The 15,784-nt window shown below is 41.0% G+C and overlaps 1 protein-coding gene and 1 long non-coding RNA gene across 2 annotated transcripts in view; one reads left to right on the top strand and one right to left on the bottom strand.

The window, feature by feature from the left end:
* LOC138015122 (netrin receptor UNC5D-like) overlaps positions 1 to 6,435 on the top strand; it is a 9,283-nt gene extending 2,848 nt beyond the window's left edge. Inside the window, exons 2-7 of the mRNA XM_068862042.1 lie at positions 336 to 1,233; positions 2,090 to 2,728; positions 3,076 to 3,359; positions 3,563 to 3,709; positions 4,033 to 4,221; positions 4,987 to 6,435. Of these exons, the coding sequence (XP_068718143.1) occupies positions 336 to 1,233; positions 2,090 to 2,728; positions 3,076 to 3,359; positions 3,563 to 3,709; positions 4,033 to 4,221; positions 4,987 to 5,478 (2,649 nt within the window). The 3' untranslated portion in view covers positions 5,479 to 6,435. The remainder of the gene's footprint in view (positions 1 to 335; positions 1,234 to 2,089; positions 2,729 to 3,075; positions 3,360 to 3,562; positions 3,710 to 4,032; positions 4,222 to 4,986) is intronic.
* A 5,405-nt stretch (positions 6,436 to 11,840) lies between these two features.
* On the bottom strand, positions 11,841 to 14,163 carry LOC138017895 (uncharacterized). Its single transcript, XR_011125951.1, has 3 exons — positions 14,032 to 14,163; positions 13,131 to 13,495; positions 11,841 to 12,016 (listed from the first exon to the last, which is right to left on the bottom strand). It is a non-coding gene; the product is annotated as an uncharacterized lncRNA (long non-coding RNA).
* Positions 14,164 to 15,784: the final 1,621 nt, after the last annotated feature.

The following is a 15,784-nucleotide window of genomic DNA, read 5'->3' as shown; positions in this document are numbered from 1 at the left end:
TATGATAGCCCTAAAGTTGGTCACATGCAAGTTCGAAGGCAACGTACAATCCGTGCCAAATCAATTTCGCGCGTTTTGTGGCGCAAGCCCTTACGCCTTTTAGGAGATTTTCGAAAGTTGGAATGCAGTACTGCGTACAGCTATTTTTCGGTTTTGTTCAAGGGAAATGTGTTTTATCATGGCTAACACGAAGCAATCAGTAAATACCTGAGGAATATAATTTCGTTAACTTTTAGGCAGGAAATCAGATATGTTATGTTTAATTACGAGTTATAATGTGCTTGTTACGAGATCCTTTGAGAATTTCGTTCTTTGTTTCTACTATTACTTTACAGGTGCATGGAGGAGATGCAGTCGTAGTGTGTAAGACGCCGGAACAAATCCGCTGGGTCTCTGCGGGAAACACTAGATACAAGTGCCTCAATTGTCCTGATTGTCCCGCGGGATCTCAACCCTCCGTCCCGTGTGGCAACACAGTTCCGTACGGAACCGCTATCGACTGTGTTTCCTGTAAACTTGGGGAAACATACTCGGACACTTACGGGAAAGATCAATGTAAATCATGTACTGTATGTTCTGAAGGAAGAGCGGTAAAAAAGAATTGCACTTTGTCCTGGAATACTGAATGTGATAACAAGTGCACAGATGGCTATTATCGCGAAGCATTCATTTTCCGATGTCTCAATTGTGTGGAATGTTGCGGGGACGAAAACGACGAACTAGCGTCTGAATGCGCAAATGGTCCTAAGAAATGCAAAGTGCGATCTCTTTCTTGTGATAAAAAGAACACAAAGGCATCTGAAGCAGCGACAAACGGCAGGAAGGCATCCTTGCTTGTGAATCAGCAAAATGAAACCTCTACCGTTTTCCATACAACTCGTACAACGGAGAAGGAAATGGGAGTTGACGCACATAACCAACCTGCAAATCAGCCGACGCCATCAGGGGGGTCTTTTTCGTGGGACCCTCGTCGGCAAGAACAGAGATATAGCACACAAAACAACAGAGAGGCGGAGGAGGGAGAAACTGAAGACGATGGCAATAAAGGGCTTATTCTTGTTTCACTGCTGCTATTTACAACCATTGCGGTGGTGTTAGTGTTGATATTTTTTTGCATGATTCGTCCAGGGCGACTTCAACAGTATTGCCAAGCCAGTGGTAGAGCTGGAAATGACAGGGCAGTCCCTGTTCCCCTTGAAACGATCGCATCTTCCTCGCAAGAAATGATCGCCGGTGAGTCACTTGCCAACAAACAGAACGGTTTTTTTTTTTTAATTCTTAGCCATACCTGCAACATAACCAGCTTTATTTTAAAAGGTTCTTCAGTACATTGACATTAATTCTCATTCAAGATGGCTGGACCGCATGCTAATGTAGGCCTCATGTACTAATCATGTAATGTGATAATTGTTGGTTTTCACTCACGTGATCAATGGCCATGTTTTTCAACGAAAACAAAAGGAAGCGTTTGCATAATAATAGAATTCAATTCCAGGAGGATTTGGTCGAGGCACCAACATGGCCGCCTTTTCTTTGTTTAGGGGCACCAACATGGCGGTCGTGACGTCATGTGAAAACCGAGAATGCCTTCCCGTCCGTGGATGTGTACCGCTTCTTGTACGCTTTGCATTTCCTTCAGGCGACTAACAGTTACATAAAGCACAAGCACAGAAAAATGCAGGCCGTAATGAAAAACGTAGAATTTCTCTGGCTGCGTATTCAGTCAGGCTTAACATTTCCAAATGATTGACGTTTTGGCCGCTGACAGGTTTGCTCAGTGGGCTGAGCATTCTAGCGTGCGGGAGATCACGTGAGTTCAAGTCCGGCCGGACCAACACTCGGGCGGGATCTTTAAATAATTCAGGAGAAAGTGCTGTCTTGGTAATTACATCCGCAAATTAGACTTTAATGTCTTCCCCAAAACGGTCCATCGACCATGATCTTAGTCCCTTTATCCTCTCTCACTTTCCATTTGAGAGGGGAAGTAGTGCGCCCCTGGCCAGTTAGTTCTGTCAAATGGAAATCGTCCTTGGACTTTGCTCACCTTATTGTTTTTGTTGATGTGAATAACTTGGTGTTATCTTTCCAGAAAAATTTAAAACAGCTACAGTGGATAGTTGTAATCTTCTCATCAGTTGTGGGGATTCTTATTCAGTACCTGCAGCATCTTCTACAAAACTTCGAGCTGGATCACTAACCATTCAAAGTGGAATTGATTTTGATTTGGAGCCATCATTCAAATATCCTGGTGTTTCATCACAAATTCGAGACATCATTGTTGAAGCCTTGAAGGACGACGAAGATGCCACGTTGAATGACTTATCGTGTAGAAGAAAGGAGAATCATAAAAGAAGAAATTCCTCTCTCAGTTACAAGTCCACATCATCAGAAACCTCTCGAATGCTCTGGGACATTACAAACCTCCCAGAAAATATTGATCCCAATATGGTTGCTTGGGGTTTGGTAGACCACAACGGAGGAAAATTTACCATAGGTAACACTGGGGTTTCCCTTATTGTGCCACCACAAGCTATCCCTGAAGGACACACAGAGGGGATTTTCATTGCAATTGTTAACCAAGAGGAGGGACATCCACAGCTTGGTGGCAAAGAGGCTTTGCTGAGTCCAGTAGTGAAGTGTGGTCCAAATGGGATCAAGTTTCAACGCCCAGTGATTCTTAGCATGCCACACTGTGCTCTTCTCGAGAATGGAGCGTGGAATTTAAAAGGTGGGGGAAAAACATTTCTTTCTTTATTTTGGCAAATTATATTAAAAGTACTGCGGCTTAACCCTATCAACGTAGTTTTTACAAGGTCTTGAGTAACCTACAGCCATATTCCACAAAAAAAAAATTATTAATAGACTCTTCATTGGATTGGACAGCAACATTTTTGTGAACTTTTTGCAACAAACCAAATTTACACTTGTTCTAGTGAAAACCTTAGTCAGAAGCATCAAAATGGTACGTGTTACAACATTCATGCGGCAAACACTAACAAGGCAAGAAAAATGCGGGCCTTCCACCATCATATTATTACAAAAAAGTACTTCTAATGTTTGTTTCTCTTCTCACAGTCCAATACAATGAAAATGAGCCAGGGGTGGCTGCTGATTGGAAGCAGTTGACCGACACCAACAAGCAAGATGGTTCTGTGTCAAACCTGGCTTTGCTGGAGGCAGACATGGTGCATCTCATTGTAGATCACTTTACTAACTTCGCTGTGAAAGGCGAGTGTGCCTCCAGTCAAGTAGTGGCCAAGAAATCAGTGCGGATTGTAGCTTATGTCACCCCACCAGAGACCAGTGAGGACTGTATTGTGCGGGTGTATTGTGTGGGGGACACTCCCGTACATTTGGAGGTTTGTAGAGATGTTATACTTATTCGGCTCATGAATAATTATTGTCCGTTTTAGTCTTGGCCATTTTTACGACTTTCCTGGTACAAACGCTTTCTTTAAAACAAAATTACTTCTTGTGGTTCGAAGGTTTTTTTTATGAAGGACTGGAAGTTTCCTTCAATACACATTAAAATCTTGATTTAAGCTTTCGCTTCCCTTTAAAGATGGTACATTACGAAGAAACAGAGAGGCTTGGAGGAATCAGAGTGGATGCACCCAAACCATTTGACTTCAGGAACGGAGGGGGTGATCTTTTGGTTAAGCTTACAGATCACCATCGTGGATGGATTCATACGACTGCAGACATGAAGGTTACTACAGCAACGATTGTGCTGTTATTGTTATTCATCAGAGAGTTTTGTTTTCTTCTAACAGAACCGAACGAAGGTAATAAGTTTATTTAAATGAACCAATAATAGAATAATTTACACATTCGAATTCAAATTGAATTCAATCAGAACGCAAAGCAAATACATGCAGCGGGCGACTAAGCGCGGGAAAATTTCTAATAGGCTTCTTTCCGAAAAAAGTGGTGCGAGATGTTTTGGGCGACGCTTGCGCGAATATCGTTTTAAGTGACTTCACATTTGTACAACATTAAATTAAGCGGATTGTGTATATTGTTTCTCCGCAGAGGATCCGCTTTCAACACATATGGGATGGTATTGAGCGCATGCCCAGTTGTTCTTCACTGTTCACTATGGGAGACGAGTTCGTTTCTCAATTCCGAGCTACGTTTGAAGTCGAACAGGATTGTCAAGATGGAGATGAACAAGAAGTCATTGTGTCCACGGCTATCAAACAAAGGCGGTCTTCAGTCAGTGTAAGGTTTTTTTCGGTCATTCTGTCAGGCGAAGGTGTGGTTTTCACTAGCGACCATGTGTATATTGCGCATCTTGTTCTGCACATAACACAGCGTAATTGTCAACATTTCAAAATGGCGACGTTTTGTGCAGGAAATCTCGCTGGAAAGAAGAATGGTCGTTTTCAGAGAACGCAGTAAAGAGAACAGCGGAATACTCTTTGGACGCAAAAGAAAGTCGAGTGATAAAAGTGTCATTTCAGTAAGAGAGTGAAAGTGAAACCGCGCAATCAGGGAGGCGTGTTATCGAGCTCGGTTTTGCTTTCTAAAGAGCTTGCTGATGATTCCAAATATTGTAGAGGTCCTCTTCAGTTCTCGAACTGTTGGAAAGAAACTGTACCTGGGGCAATTTATCTCTCCCAAACGAGCTTGGTGAGCTATGTTTTTTTTTACATTTCGAGTCACCATAATGTAGGGAACAATCGTGAAACCTTTAAAGAAAATCTTACGACAACTTCTATTACCAAGGAATCACCTTAATTGATAAACTAATTGATAGACTGAATGGTTTTTTGACTAATGGACCTGAAAAAGTGATAAGTATATCTGACTGTAGTAATGTAACTTGAAAGCTGACGGACTCGCAGGCAGTAAGCTGATCATTCGAAACGTAGCCGTATTGACTGTTACATTCACTCACATCGGCATCTCAAGGACATTAATTTTGTTTTACTTCTTTGTTTATTTCTTTATCTATTTGTTACTTTATTGTTTTGTATGTTTCAGGAGAAATCGAAATCAAACGACAAAGCTACAGAGCAAACTTGTACGTCCACAGTATCCGGAAAAATGTTGAAGGGCACAAGTGAAAATTCTTTACAAAACACCACAGCCAATATTTTGCTTGGAGCAGTGGCGGCTAGTCCGCTTCAAATGGCCCACACATCGTCAGGCTACTTTTCGTTCGGGTTTGAGCCTTTACCAGCACTGGACTCGCTGACTCAAAGAATACGCAGCGAACTAATAATTTCTCTTGATCCACCACACCCTAAGGCAGATTGGAGAACTTTGGCTGAAGGTCTCGACTTTAAAATGAAGTACATCCGGTACCTGGAAAGCCTAAAACCGCCTGCGTCACCAACGGATACCTTGCTGAATATATTAGAGGCTAAGAAATTTCCACTCTGTGAGCTGGCGGAAAGACTTCACGGCATGGGTCGAGAAGATGCAGCTGCCATTTTGGAAGAAGCGTTGGTGTTGAGAGAAACAAACGTTTGATGGAACAAGACGTCAACGCGTTCGTCCGTGAAGGGTGCTACTGGAAACCTAGAAAGATTAAATGAAAGGATTGAATCGGCCCGCGGACCAGAGTTCATGAAACGTGTTTAACTTACCCGTCAGTTGCGAATATACGTAGAAAAGTTTGCGGTTGGCCATCTAAGTTACCACAGGCTACTATGTGCATTCAACATCAGTTAGTCAGTCAATCAATCAAGCAACCAAACAACCGACCAATCACAGTGATCGGGGTAGTCACAGTTAAATAGCTGATGTGGTTTTGATGCAAAATGAACGAAAGCTGTGAATTTTTACACAAAAACGAAAAGGCATTGCTGAATCAACCTGTTCACAATATTTGTTACTCAAAGGTTACTTTACAGGGCATTGCGCCTTACCGTGGCCACCCAACAAACTTTCACATTTGACAATTACGTAAGTACGTCCACTCAACAAACCATTCGCCATTTTCACATTCCCCATAATACACTTTGTTTGCCCCCCAAATTTTGCATAAACCATTGTTTTCAAAATGCTCTTGGGAATATGCAGTGTCCCAAGAGCATTTGAAAACAATGGTATATGCAAAATTTGGGGGACAAAAAAAATGTATTATGGGGAATGTGAAAATGGTGAATGCAACGGTGTTCAACTTACATCTGCTCAAACTTTGCAAGGAGGCGTGACTGTCATGCAATCAACTTCACACATCCTGATTGGTGGACAATTTGTAAAAAACTTTGTTAGGTGGCCACGGGAAGGCGCGTCGCACTGTGACTGTCACATTCGCTGCAACTTTTTGTCTTTGTCTATTTTTCTCAAATTTACTTTGGATTGAAATTTTGAGACTTTTTCATGAAAGATTATGCTTTTTTGAGCCAATAATATTACAACAACTCACTCGTAACATTTTTTTGTCTAAAATAAGCAACGTAATAAAACAATAAGCAATGCAAATTATCGTGGTGAATCCGTTTTCAGCGTCAGGCGAAGTAACTCTTAGGGTGCTCTCCATTTGATAGAACTGGCCGGCCAGACCGGGCATTTCGAAGGATAAACTCCACAACATGTACACCTTCAAATTGACACACTTCGAGGATGATACATACTCCTCCAGAAGAATGCGAGGGATAACACGCAAGTGTTCCTTCAAGCTTTTTTTTTTTTTCGCAAACTGATGGATCTGGCAGTCCAGTTCTGACAAAGGGAAAGGATTTCTGTGTAACTTCGTCAATATTTCTGATATAAAAGCGGTACTGCTGAATGCCATTTACAAACTTAAGACAGGCCAAGAGTTTGCATTTATGATGCAATACTGACGCAAATACCCGGAGGGGGGGAACTCTAGGAATTTCTGGGTGGGGATGTGCCGCTGGGACCCTGGAACCCTCAGCCTATACCAGAGCTAGTTCAGCTGAATTTTGCTACCCTATACTAGAGTAAACTCCCACCGATTTCCGTCTAAATACCTATACTTGGCAGTTAATAATATCCAGAAGTGTTTCATGATAGCCATTTATCGACACTGTTGAGGCTGAGTTGCGTAAACTTAAACTTCGCCGACTCGATTTTTTTATGTTTTTGAGCGGGAAATTCTGGTTTCCTTAGTCTTGATAAAATCTTTAAGCGACTGGTCAGTTTCGTGAAAAATGATACCCTATTCTAGACCCAAACGATCGGATTTATATACCCTATGCTAGAGTAAACTGCTTGAAAACCATACCCTTCACAGCGCCACATACCTATATAGCCCATATATGGCAGAACCCCCCTTCCCCTTCGCGGGCGCAAATATTGTAAGCGACCTATTCAATGACATCGTTTTTCGGATTATGTTTGATATTTAAGCGCTCAGATCCGAAGGAAAAGTTCGTGTAAATTCCATTGATTTCAAATCCCTTTTATTGTCTTTACCTCGAGTATTTTTAACGGAGCTGAATTTGTTTTAAGCATATTCAGCTGAGTTTCTGTACGTGTTCTCTCTTGTGGCATCTTTGCCACATTTAGATTTAATTTGTCATCATGTGCTACAGGCCAGGACAGTAATTAAAAGACGCCCACAGAAGCTCAACCAGGGCGAGGATCGACCATGCGACCGTGTCCGGGTCCGCGTCCTTGTCACATAAATCGTTCGAGCCGATGTCCATAATTACAACAGTGGGGGCGGTACCCCGAATCGTTTGTAAATCAAACTTGATCAGTTTGTCCACTGTTCTCCCCCCGATTCCGATCGTTTCGACCTTGCACGGGTGATCAACTCCGAACGTGCGTGAATAAAAACCACTGTAGTGGTTACGTTCAATAAATTCGACCATTCTTCGTACGAAGGAATGGCCAACCAACAAAGCACATGGCGAAGATTTGCAAGCCATCAAGTTACCACGAACGCCCTACTTTGCGGCGATAATTCGCCCCAGAATAACAACAATGTCTATACTTAACTTGTTTGTTGTCCGTTCCTGGATTTTGGATCTGCAAACCTCTTTTCCCGTAGTCAAGAAGACAATATCCTACCAAATCGGCCTGCACGAACACAAATGGCGAACTGCTCGGAGAGCTCGAGTTGTGGAAAAGAGTACAGTAAACTGGCCTCATCCTCTTAAGTATTGGATGATCTAAGTCCCGGATGACCCCTAACCACTTGCTGGGAGACTGGCACTAACAAGCAGCATAAAATCATTTAATCCCCTGTTGGGGTGAATAAATTTCCTTTGTCATCATGTGTTACAGGCCAGGGCAGTAATTAAAAGACGCCCAAAACGGGTGTGACATTTTAATTATTTGGCGTTGCCGTTGTTGTTTTGATTATTTGGTGTTGTTGTTTGCCTATCCTTCCACAGTACATGTTGTAATTCGCGCCCATTGTTTTTCGCCATGAAGAAAGCAGTGTCAGGGGCGTAGCTAGCCATTTTTGGTTTGTGAGCCCGTTCCAAACTTTGTGCTTTCGTGGAAGTCAAAGGAGTAAAAAAAAACATAGACTTATTGACAGATGTAAAGTGATTTTTTCGTGTATTTTATTGTAACCCTGGATGGCTTTACCGAAAAAGAAACCATATTTTTTATGTCATGTCTCAATGATTCCTTCAATATCAACGCGATTTCCATCACAAAAAGACGTTTTTCGTGAATTCATTGCAGCTTTGGATGTCTGTAAAAAAAAAAAAAACCACTGGTGCTGTAAAATTTTGGCTCTCTTAAAATGTTGTTTTCGAAGAGTTAGTCTTAAGCAGTCTCATTGCTTCACTTTTGATGAAACCATTTTTTTACGCCTGGGGGGTGTCAGGAGTTGAAATATGTATATTGAAAGGTTTCAGTCGGCTTGTAGTGAGTTTTAACGTCCAGGGTGGATTCGTTTTTTAATCGAGAAAAGTGATTTCGTTCTCTGTATGATATCACGGCCGTGAATTTGATGGTAGGGTGGAATAGTCCACCTTTGTTTTATTGCTGTCCTAAAGCGAGAAAATATCATCAATACCTTCTTTCCATATTTTTATGCTTGGTATTTCTTTCTTGTATTAACTTTGTTTCAATTTTCCCCATGAAAATGTTAGCAAAGGAGACTGCCGTTTTTGTCCCCATGGCGGTTCCATGTGTTTGGAGATAGTTATCTCCATTGAACTGGAGCGAGTTTTCGTTTTGGATTAAACGAAGCATTTGCCTTAGAAGCGGCGCGTGTTGGGATCCGGGTGGATTATTTTAGGCCATTTCCGAGTTCATGTCTGCCTCCTCTTCAAAGCGAGTCTAAGTGGGAAGTTTTTCTTATGAAAAGTAGTTTTCATTCATATGTAATGTACAACTAATTGCCATCACAAAAACTTTGCACTTAGACTCGCTTTGAAGAGGAGGTAGACATGAAATCGGAAATGGCCCATCGTGGAACTCTTTGTATGTCTTGCATACTATGTTCGTTCCCTCTTATTGTGGTTTATTTGCGTACAAGCTAGACACGTCGATTGATACTAAAATTGTATCTTGGCCTATCTTTGTCAGTCTCGCTATGAAACTGATAAAATCAGTTGTGTCCTTAATAAAGGTTGTTGTTTCTGTGCGATAGGCTGCAGCAATGTATCCATTCATGAGGATATTCTCTTGGTTGGTAATTATGTCCAAAAGTTTGTAATTCCGGGCTTACTGGCTTACTAGCTGAAAGGCTGCGACGCCCTGAAGTGATTGAACTTGAAGCAAGTGCTGTGTCTCGAGTTTCTAACAATTTCACGTGTATTTTGGGCGTTGTTGTTGAAGATAGAGGTCGTGCTCGTGCATTCAGCACTGGTGATGGTGGAGGTGATGGCTGAAGTCCAAATATTAGGGAACTTGAGCAAATTTGCAATTTGCAAATTTTCTCCCTAATGAGCGACTTCACGGTCACTTCGTTTTCCCGCCCTTTCGACGGTGATTCTTCTTCGTCATTTTCCGACTCCATATCGTCGTCTCTAAGCATCCTGTCTTCCCAAGAGAAAAAAGCCTTCTGGATTATTGAACCCATTAATGAAGCTGACAACTGAGGTAACGCCATTTTCAAGGGCATTCTGGAGACGGGCAATTTGCTCATTAGAGCCTAAGATCTCCTGTCCAGACTCCTTCCATATGGCATCCGTTTCCCCCGGTCTGTTCGTTGTTTCCCCGTCATGAATCACGACATCTGGTTCAATAGGTATTCTTAAAGGTGTCTTCTCCTTGGTTTGCTTCTTCCTATCACCCATTAGGTAGAGAACCGAGGTAAAGAAGTCCGTAGTTCGCTCTGACAATAAGTACGTCCGCTAGGTTAGAAGGCGACAACACAAAGAGTCCGCGAAGGCGCAATGCTATCTCATGTGATCCTTTATTGTGGTGACAAGGTAGAATCATAAGCATGAAGAATGAGCATAAGAGAAAGGAATCGTTTCCATTTTCTTATTCCTGTGCTCACGCTTTTGTCACTTTTGTCACGTTAATAACTGTGTAAACCGGGTGCCACATGAACATAAACATAAGCATAAGACCGAGGTGTCAGCTGTTTCGGTGATGCCAGCGAATATTCAAGTTAATAGTGCCTAAGATGGCGTCCGAAGGCACTGTTTTTAAGAGAATCTTGCTGTGGCGGTTCGCAATTATCCCTGCCTTTATACGATAAATCGTCAGATGAAGTAGTTGCAGTTCCCGTACCAAATTATGAAAGTGTCCTTTTTCTTTCACTGGAAAAAATGCCCAATTTCTCACACAAGATTTGTGGTGGCTAATCTTTGGATTTTCAAATATCCACAAAAGCTAAAAAAACAGACATGGAATCTTCATGGATTTCGTATGGATATTTACCTATGCCATTTGACATGCACAAAATAATCAAATGTAGTTAGTCATTTTCCATGTTACATATGGAAACGGTGTCTACCATGTATGAATGATAAGTTTTCCATGGATGGATTGCGTTTCCTGATCCACGCATGGTTTTAACAAATTCCATTGTGTACTTTGGTAATCAAGTTTTCCACATTGTGAAACCTTGGAAGACAGATAATCCAAACTAGGAGATAAATTCAATAGTCAATGGAGCTTTTGCGATTATCCCTACTAACTTTGGTTTTGAAAACACGTTCCAAAACCTTGGGGGATTTTCTAAAGTTAACAAAAATCGGTTGTCGGTGTTGAATCCTTGACGGAATTTTAATTTTCGGCTGATATTTCGAGGAAAGTGAATTATCTGGCCGCCAAAAATGTCCTTTCGGCTGGGAAAATCCCTCTCGTCCACTTTTTGTCCAAGTTTTTACCGTTCACTTTCATTTGAACGATAGCGTTCAGTCGTACACCATTTGTGGGTGGCTCGAAAAAATAACTTTGGAAGACATTGTGAAGGCTGGCCTCAGAAATTTCCGAAACCACTGTCTTCACCATAACTTTAACAGGAGCGGCAATTACCCGTTACTGGTTTCAGAAATTTCCGAAACAGTTTGTCTCGGCCATTGCTAAAAACGAGGGCACTTAACCACTGCCGGTTTCAGAAATTTTTGAAACCCCTGCAGCTGGCCACACGTGAAGGTGAGGGAAATTAGCGATTATTGGTTTCGAAATTTTTTGAAACCAGCTTCAATGATGGATGGTTTCAGAAATTTCCGATACCACTTCCGAAACGAGTTAATTGTCCTAACAATGTCCAAAGACACTGGAGCCACTAACCTTTGCACTAAGATTAATGTCACGGTAATTTTGCTACTGGTTTGAAAAATTTCCGGAACCATTAATCGCGACACAACTTGTTTTAGAAATTTGCGGAATCCCTCTTATTCTCTATGGTATAGGATTAAGACAACGGCATAACTTCTCCAGTATCACAAATAATTTATTTACAACGTTGCATTGAATTTATATCCGTTCAAAGAAGAAAACACTTAAATCATGAATTTCGAAATTTATTATTCGTTAACGGTGTTCGCCTATTCACTGTTATCTTCCTCAAGCACATTCTGCTCCAAGCTTTGCCTTATACTCATTAAACTTTCCTCGTCTGAATCCACGACAACACATTTCTTCCGGCGTTTGAGACTTGCCTTGGCTGCTGATGCTAAAAATGATAAAACCAAGAAACATCTTAGGAAAAAGCTATGTTAATTGAAATTTGTAACATCATCTTTGACACGTATTCGTTGCCTGTCATCAGCACATATTCTTGCCCATAAAACTAGATAAACTGACAAAGAAATATCTTATTGCACAGTAACTACCTCAGAACGTGGACGATCTTCGCAACAAACATAAGTGTCACGTTCGAAACGCGTGTGATTTAATTTATTTACTTAGAGAGAGTTAGAGGACTGATATATTTATATCGGTGAGTTCGATAACTCTTTAAGATTAATTATTTTTGATTCCTGATTTATACCCTACTTTACTAGTTCAGTGATGGCCGTTAAATGACTATTTTTCCTGAGGCTGAGTGACCATTCTTGGCCTATTTTTGTTTAGTGAATACATCTTAGAAGATTAGAATGATAACCCTGGCTAGTCTAACATACATAAATCCAGTAAAAAGCAATTGCAGCTCTGAGCTGTTTCAATAAACGTAGTAAATGAAAATATTGAATTCCTTTCGGCAACTCCGCATTAAGTTCCTCACACATGCATGTGTGTTTTGCACGGGGTGTTTTCTCTTTTTACACTATAACTAGAATTTACTCCGATACATCTAGAATTTAATTTGCAATGAAAACAATTTCTTTTCTCTCGTGAGCTGGTATACACACTTATAGGCACAATCTCCTAATACTTCAAATATGTCGACAATTGAAAATTGAACCAGACAGTCACTATCTTACTGTGTCACGCAAGGTGAAAACTCGGAAATTTAAAATGCTCTAAAACGAAAGACGCTACGGCACTGGAAACTTGTAAAAAGGCTTAATTCTAGATTTATATTGTCAAAGTAGTCCAAATAGAAAATTATAAAACCTCGATTTTGTCAAGGTGAAAACCACTACATTGTTACTTAGAATATTAAAAGGTTTTCATTTGTTTAAAACGGCTTACTGTAATTTGCAAAACGAGAGGAAACGAAACGAAATTTAGACCTATATTTCACAAAATGAATATTTGAGCATTTCGATAGCAGTAATTCGCAAAATAGATGATAAGTGAGCTGGTTTCTTCTTACGCTACGACGATAATCACGTTCAACATACCTGGGATAGAAAACATTCTTTCTACTTTTTGATGAAACACGCCCCATCTGTTTCATCTCTTTTCGAATTTCTGGGCTCTTCAGTGACCTTCAAGCTAGGTTTCCGTTTGCCGGCGTGAGAACGTGGCTCGTTAGTACGATCTTGCGATCTCCCTTGAGAAACCAACGTCTGAAACCACTGGAGAAAGCGAAAGTGATGGCCTTTCATCCACTGTTTGGTTGCTTTCTTGAATCCGTTTAAATCTGTCAGCAAACTGACGACTGGAAACAGTGTAATCCATTAAATTGTTTCGAGAAATCGTTTGCAAGGTTGTCGAATTTGCCTAAATCTAGCCTTACACCGGCAGATAGGTTGGAGAACATGACCTGTAGAATGAAAAGACCTGAATAAGCCAATGATGTCACTTCTCTTTTCGTTCTTTGTACAGTATTCAGAAAACTAAGTAAGCAATGTACCTTAATAGAAGAGGTATCCGAACTTTCAGCAACAGCGATAACATTTGCCATCTCCTCAGTTGCCGCCAGTTAATGTCCCTTTCCGTTTTTGTATAAATATCGTTAAGTCTAAACCACAATTTTCCTGTCTCGGGTCTGTCGCTCTTGCCATTTTTGCCTTTGCTAGCTCATAATTTCGCTCGTTGCAAAAAATATTTTAACTACAATTTGGAAAAAAAAAACAAGATCCTTGATTAACACCTCGGCTAAGAACAGTCTATAACGATACGCGAATGACACCCCAAATTATATTGCTCCTGTTGAGAATCTGTGGTTTTGTAAAAACACGCAAGAACCAAGATAGCGTGCGGAAAACAATGTCGTTTCATTTACGCAGGAAACATCTAGGAATCACATTCCTTGCTCCAAGAAGGAAAAATATAATGCAACTGATTCCTATGTCTTACCTCTGGACATTAAGCGTTTGTCATGCTTTTGAAAACCAAACATGAATCGCCGGGCTACGAAAAACCTTCAACAAAGTTTAGTATTTCCCACTTCTCAAGTTTTTCTTTTTCGTGCCAGAAGGACAGAAGAAATTCCCACCCATGATTATCAACGTCATGACCGATGGATGTCACCAGTGTCACGTGTGAGATTGAATGGGTCATTCACCTTGGGGTGGAGGGCTTTGCGAATCAAAGATCTAACTTCTTTTTCGGCTTATCAAATTTTGTTTCATACTTCATTTGTTAGTTTTTTTTTTGTGCTTAAAACTCGTGCATTGCATCATCGTATGTTGCATGTTCATCTCCACAAGGGTACCGTTTGGTGTCAGGATAAATTCAGCTATCGGTAAATTATCGACAATGCAATATTTCCGGTTGTCACTCGAATTAGCGACATGGATGCAACGATGGAAATACGAACATACGATTTAGACTCGTTAACACACCTCACCCTCTCCAGTGAATCTTGCGAGTAGCGATTTCCTAACCTCTTACAGACGAAGATTTCTCACTTTTTATTCGCACAAAAGAAAAATTGAGGTCATTGCATGTTGATCGTAAGGTAACATTTGGTGTCACGATAAACTCAACCACATATTCTCAGGATATTTTCGGTTGTCACCCTCTTTGGCGCCATATATCGATGAAAGTACGCACTGTTAGTTAGAGTCCAGCCGTACGGTAATTTTCTGAGAGCGTTAACGTTAACGCACTACATCGCCTCCAGTGAATCTCGCAAGCAGCGATTTCCTAACCTCTTACAGACCAAGATTCCTTACATTTTATTCGCACAAAAAAAATGAGGTCGTTGCATGTTCATTCCCGTAAAGTATCATTCGGTGTCACCATAAACTCAACCGCATATTCTCACGATATTTCCGGTTGTCACTCTATTTGGCGACATACATGCAACGGTGAAGTACGCACAGAGGCCAGCCGCACGGTTCTTATCTTAGAGCGTTAACGCACCACACTGTCTCAAATGAATTTTGCAAGTGGCGAACTTGAAAATCCAGGTCCTTCTTCTCCTTTCTCGTCATCCTGCGATTGCCCGGAACCGGACTCGGAAAGTGACTTTTCGTCTCCATTAAATGGCAATTAAACATCACAGCTTTCTGCTAAATTAATCAGCCCAGCATCCAGCTCACTGTTCCTTCCTGACTCTGATCAAAGTGATCCAGAAGAATATGGTAAAAAGGGTGGCTTGAAAGAAAGTGAAGAGGATGAGGATGATATGATATGGGTTGCAGGCCATTAGAAGAACTTGATGAAGATTCCCATGAATCAATGACGCAAGGAGGAGGAAGTGGAGAAAGTGCCATCGAAACTCAAGGTAAAATGATACGTACTGCAATTGCATGGTTTCATAATAGTAAAATCCTGCCGCGTAGTTTTTTGCTCTCTACGCTCCAAATCGAATAGACGTTGATTGCAAAGCCCGAGGCTGCCTTGAATAACAATCACTAAAGTGGGCACTCTGTTGTTGTTTGCAAACACTACCTGCTTGCAAGACAGCCACCGTAAAGATAAATGTCAATTTCTTTGTTGGGGCTACAGTATTTCTCTATTTCGATTCTAATATATATGAATTACAGCAAAGTTCTGTTCGAGAACATCTACCTTTTCAAGGAGCCACAATAAGTGAATTTTATCCCAAGAAAGTCAACATTGTGTTGTTAAACAGAAGTGCCACGAAAAAGCAGAAAAAGGG

Source organism: Montipora capricornis, chromosome 9 (genome assembly GCF_036669925.1).
Source record: "Montipora capricornis isolate CH-2021 chromosome 9, ASM3666992v2, whole genome shotgun sequence".
Lineage (NCBI taxonomy): Eukaryota > Metazoa > Cnidaria > Anthozoa > Scleractinia > Acroporidae > Montipora > Montipora capricornis.
Note: the sequence above shows the minus strand (reverse complement) of the source record. Positions and strands in the feature narration are given on the sequence as shown.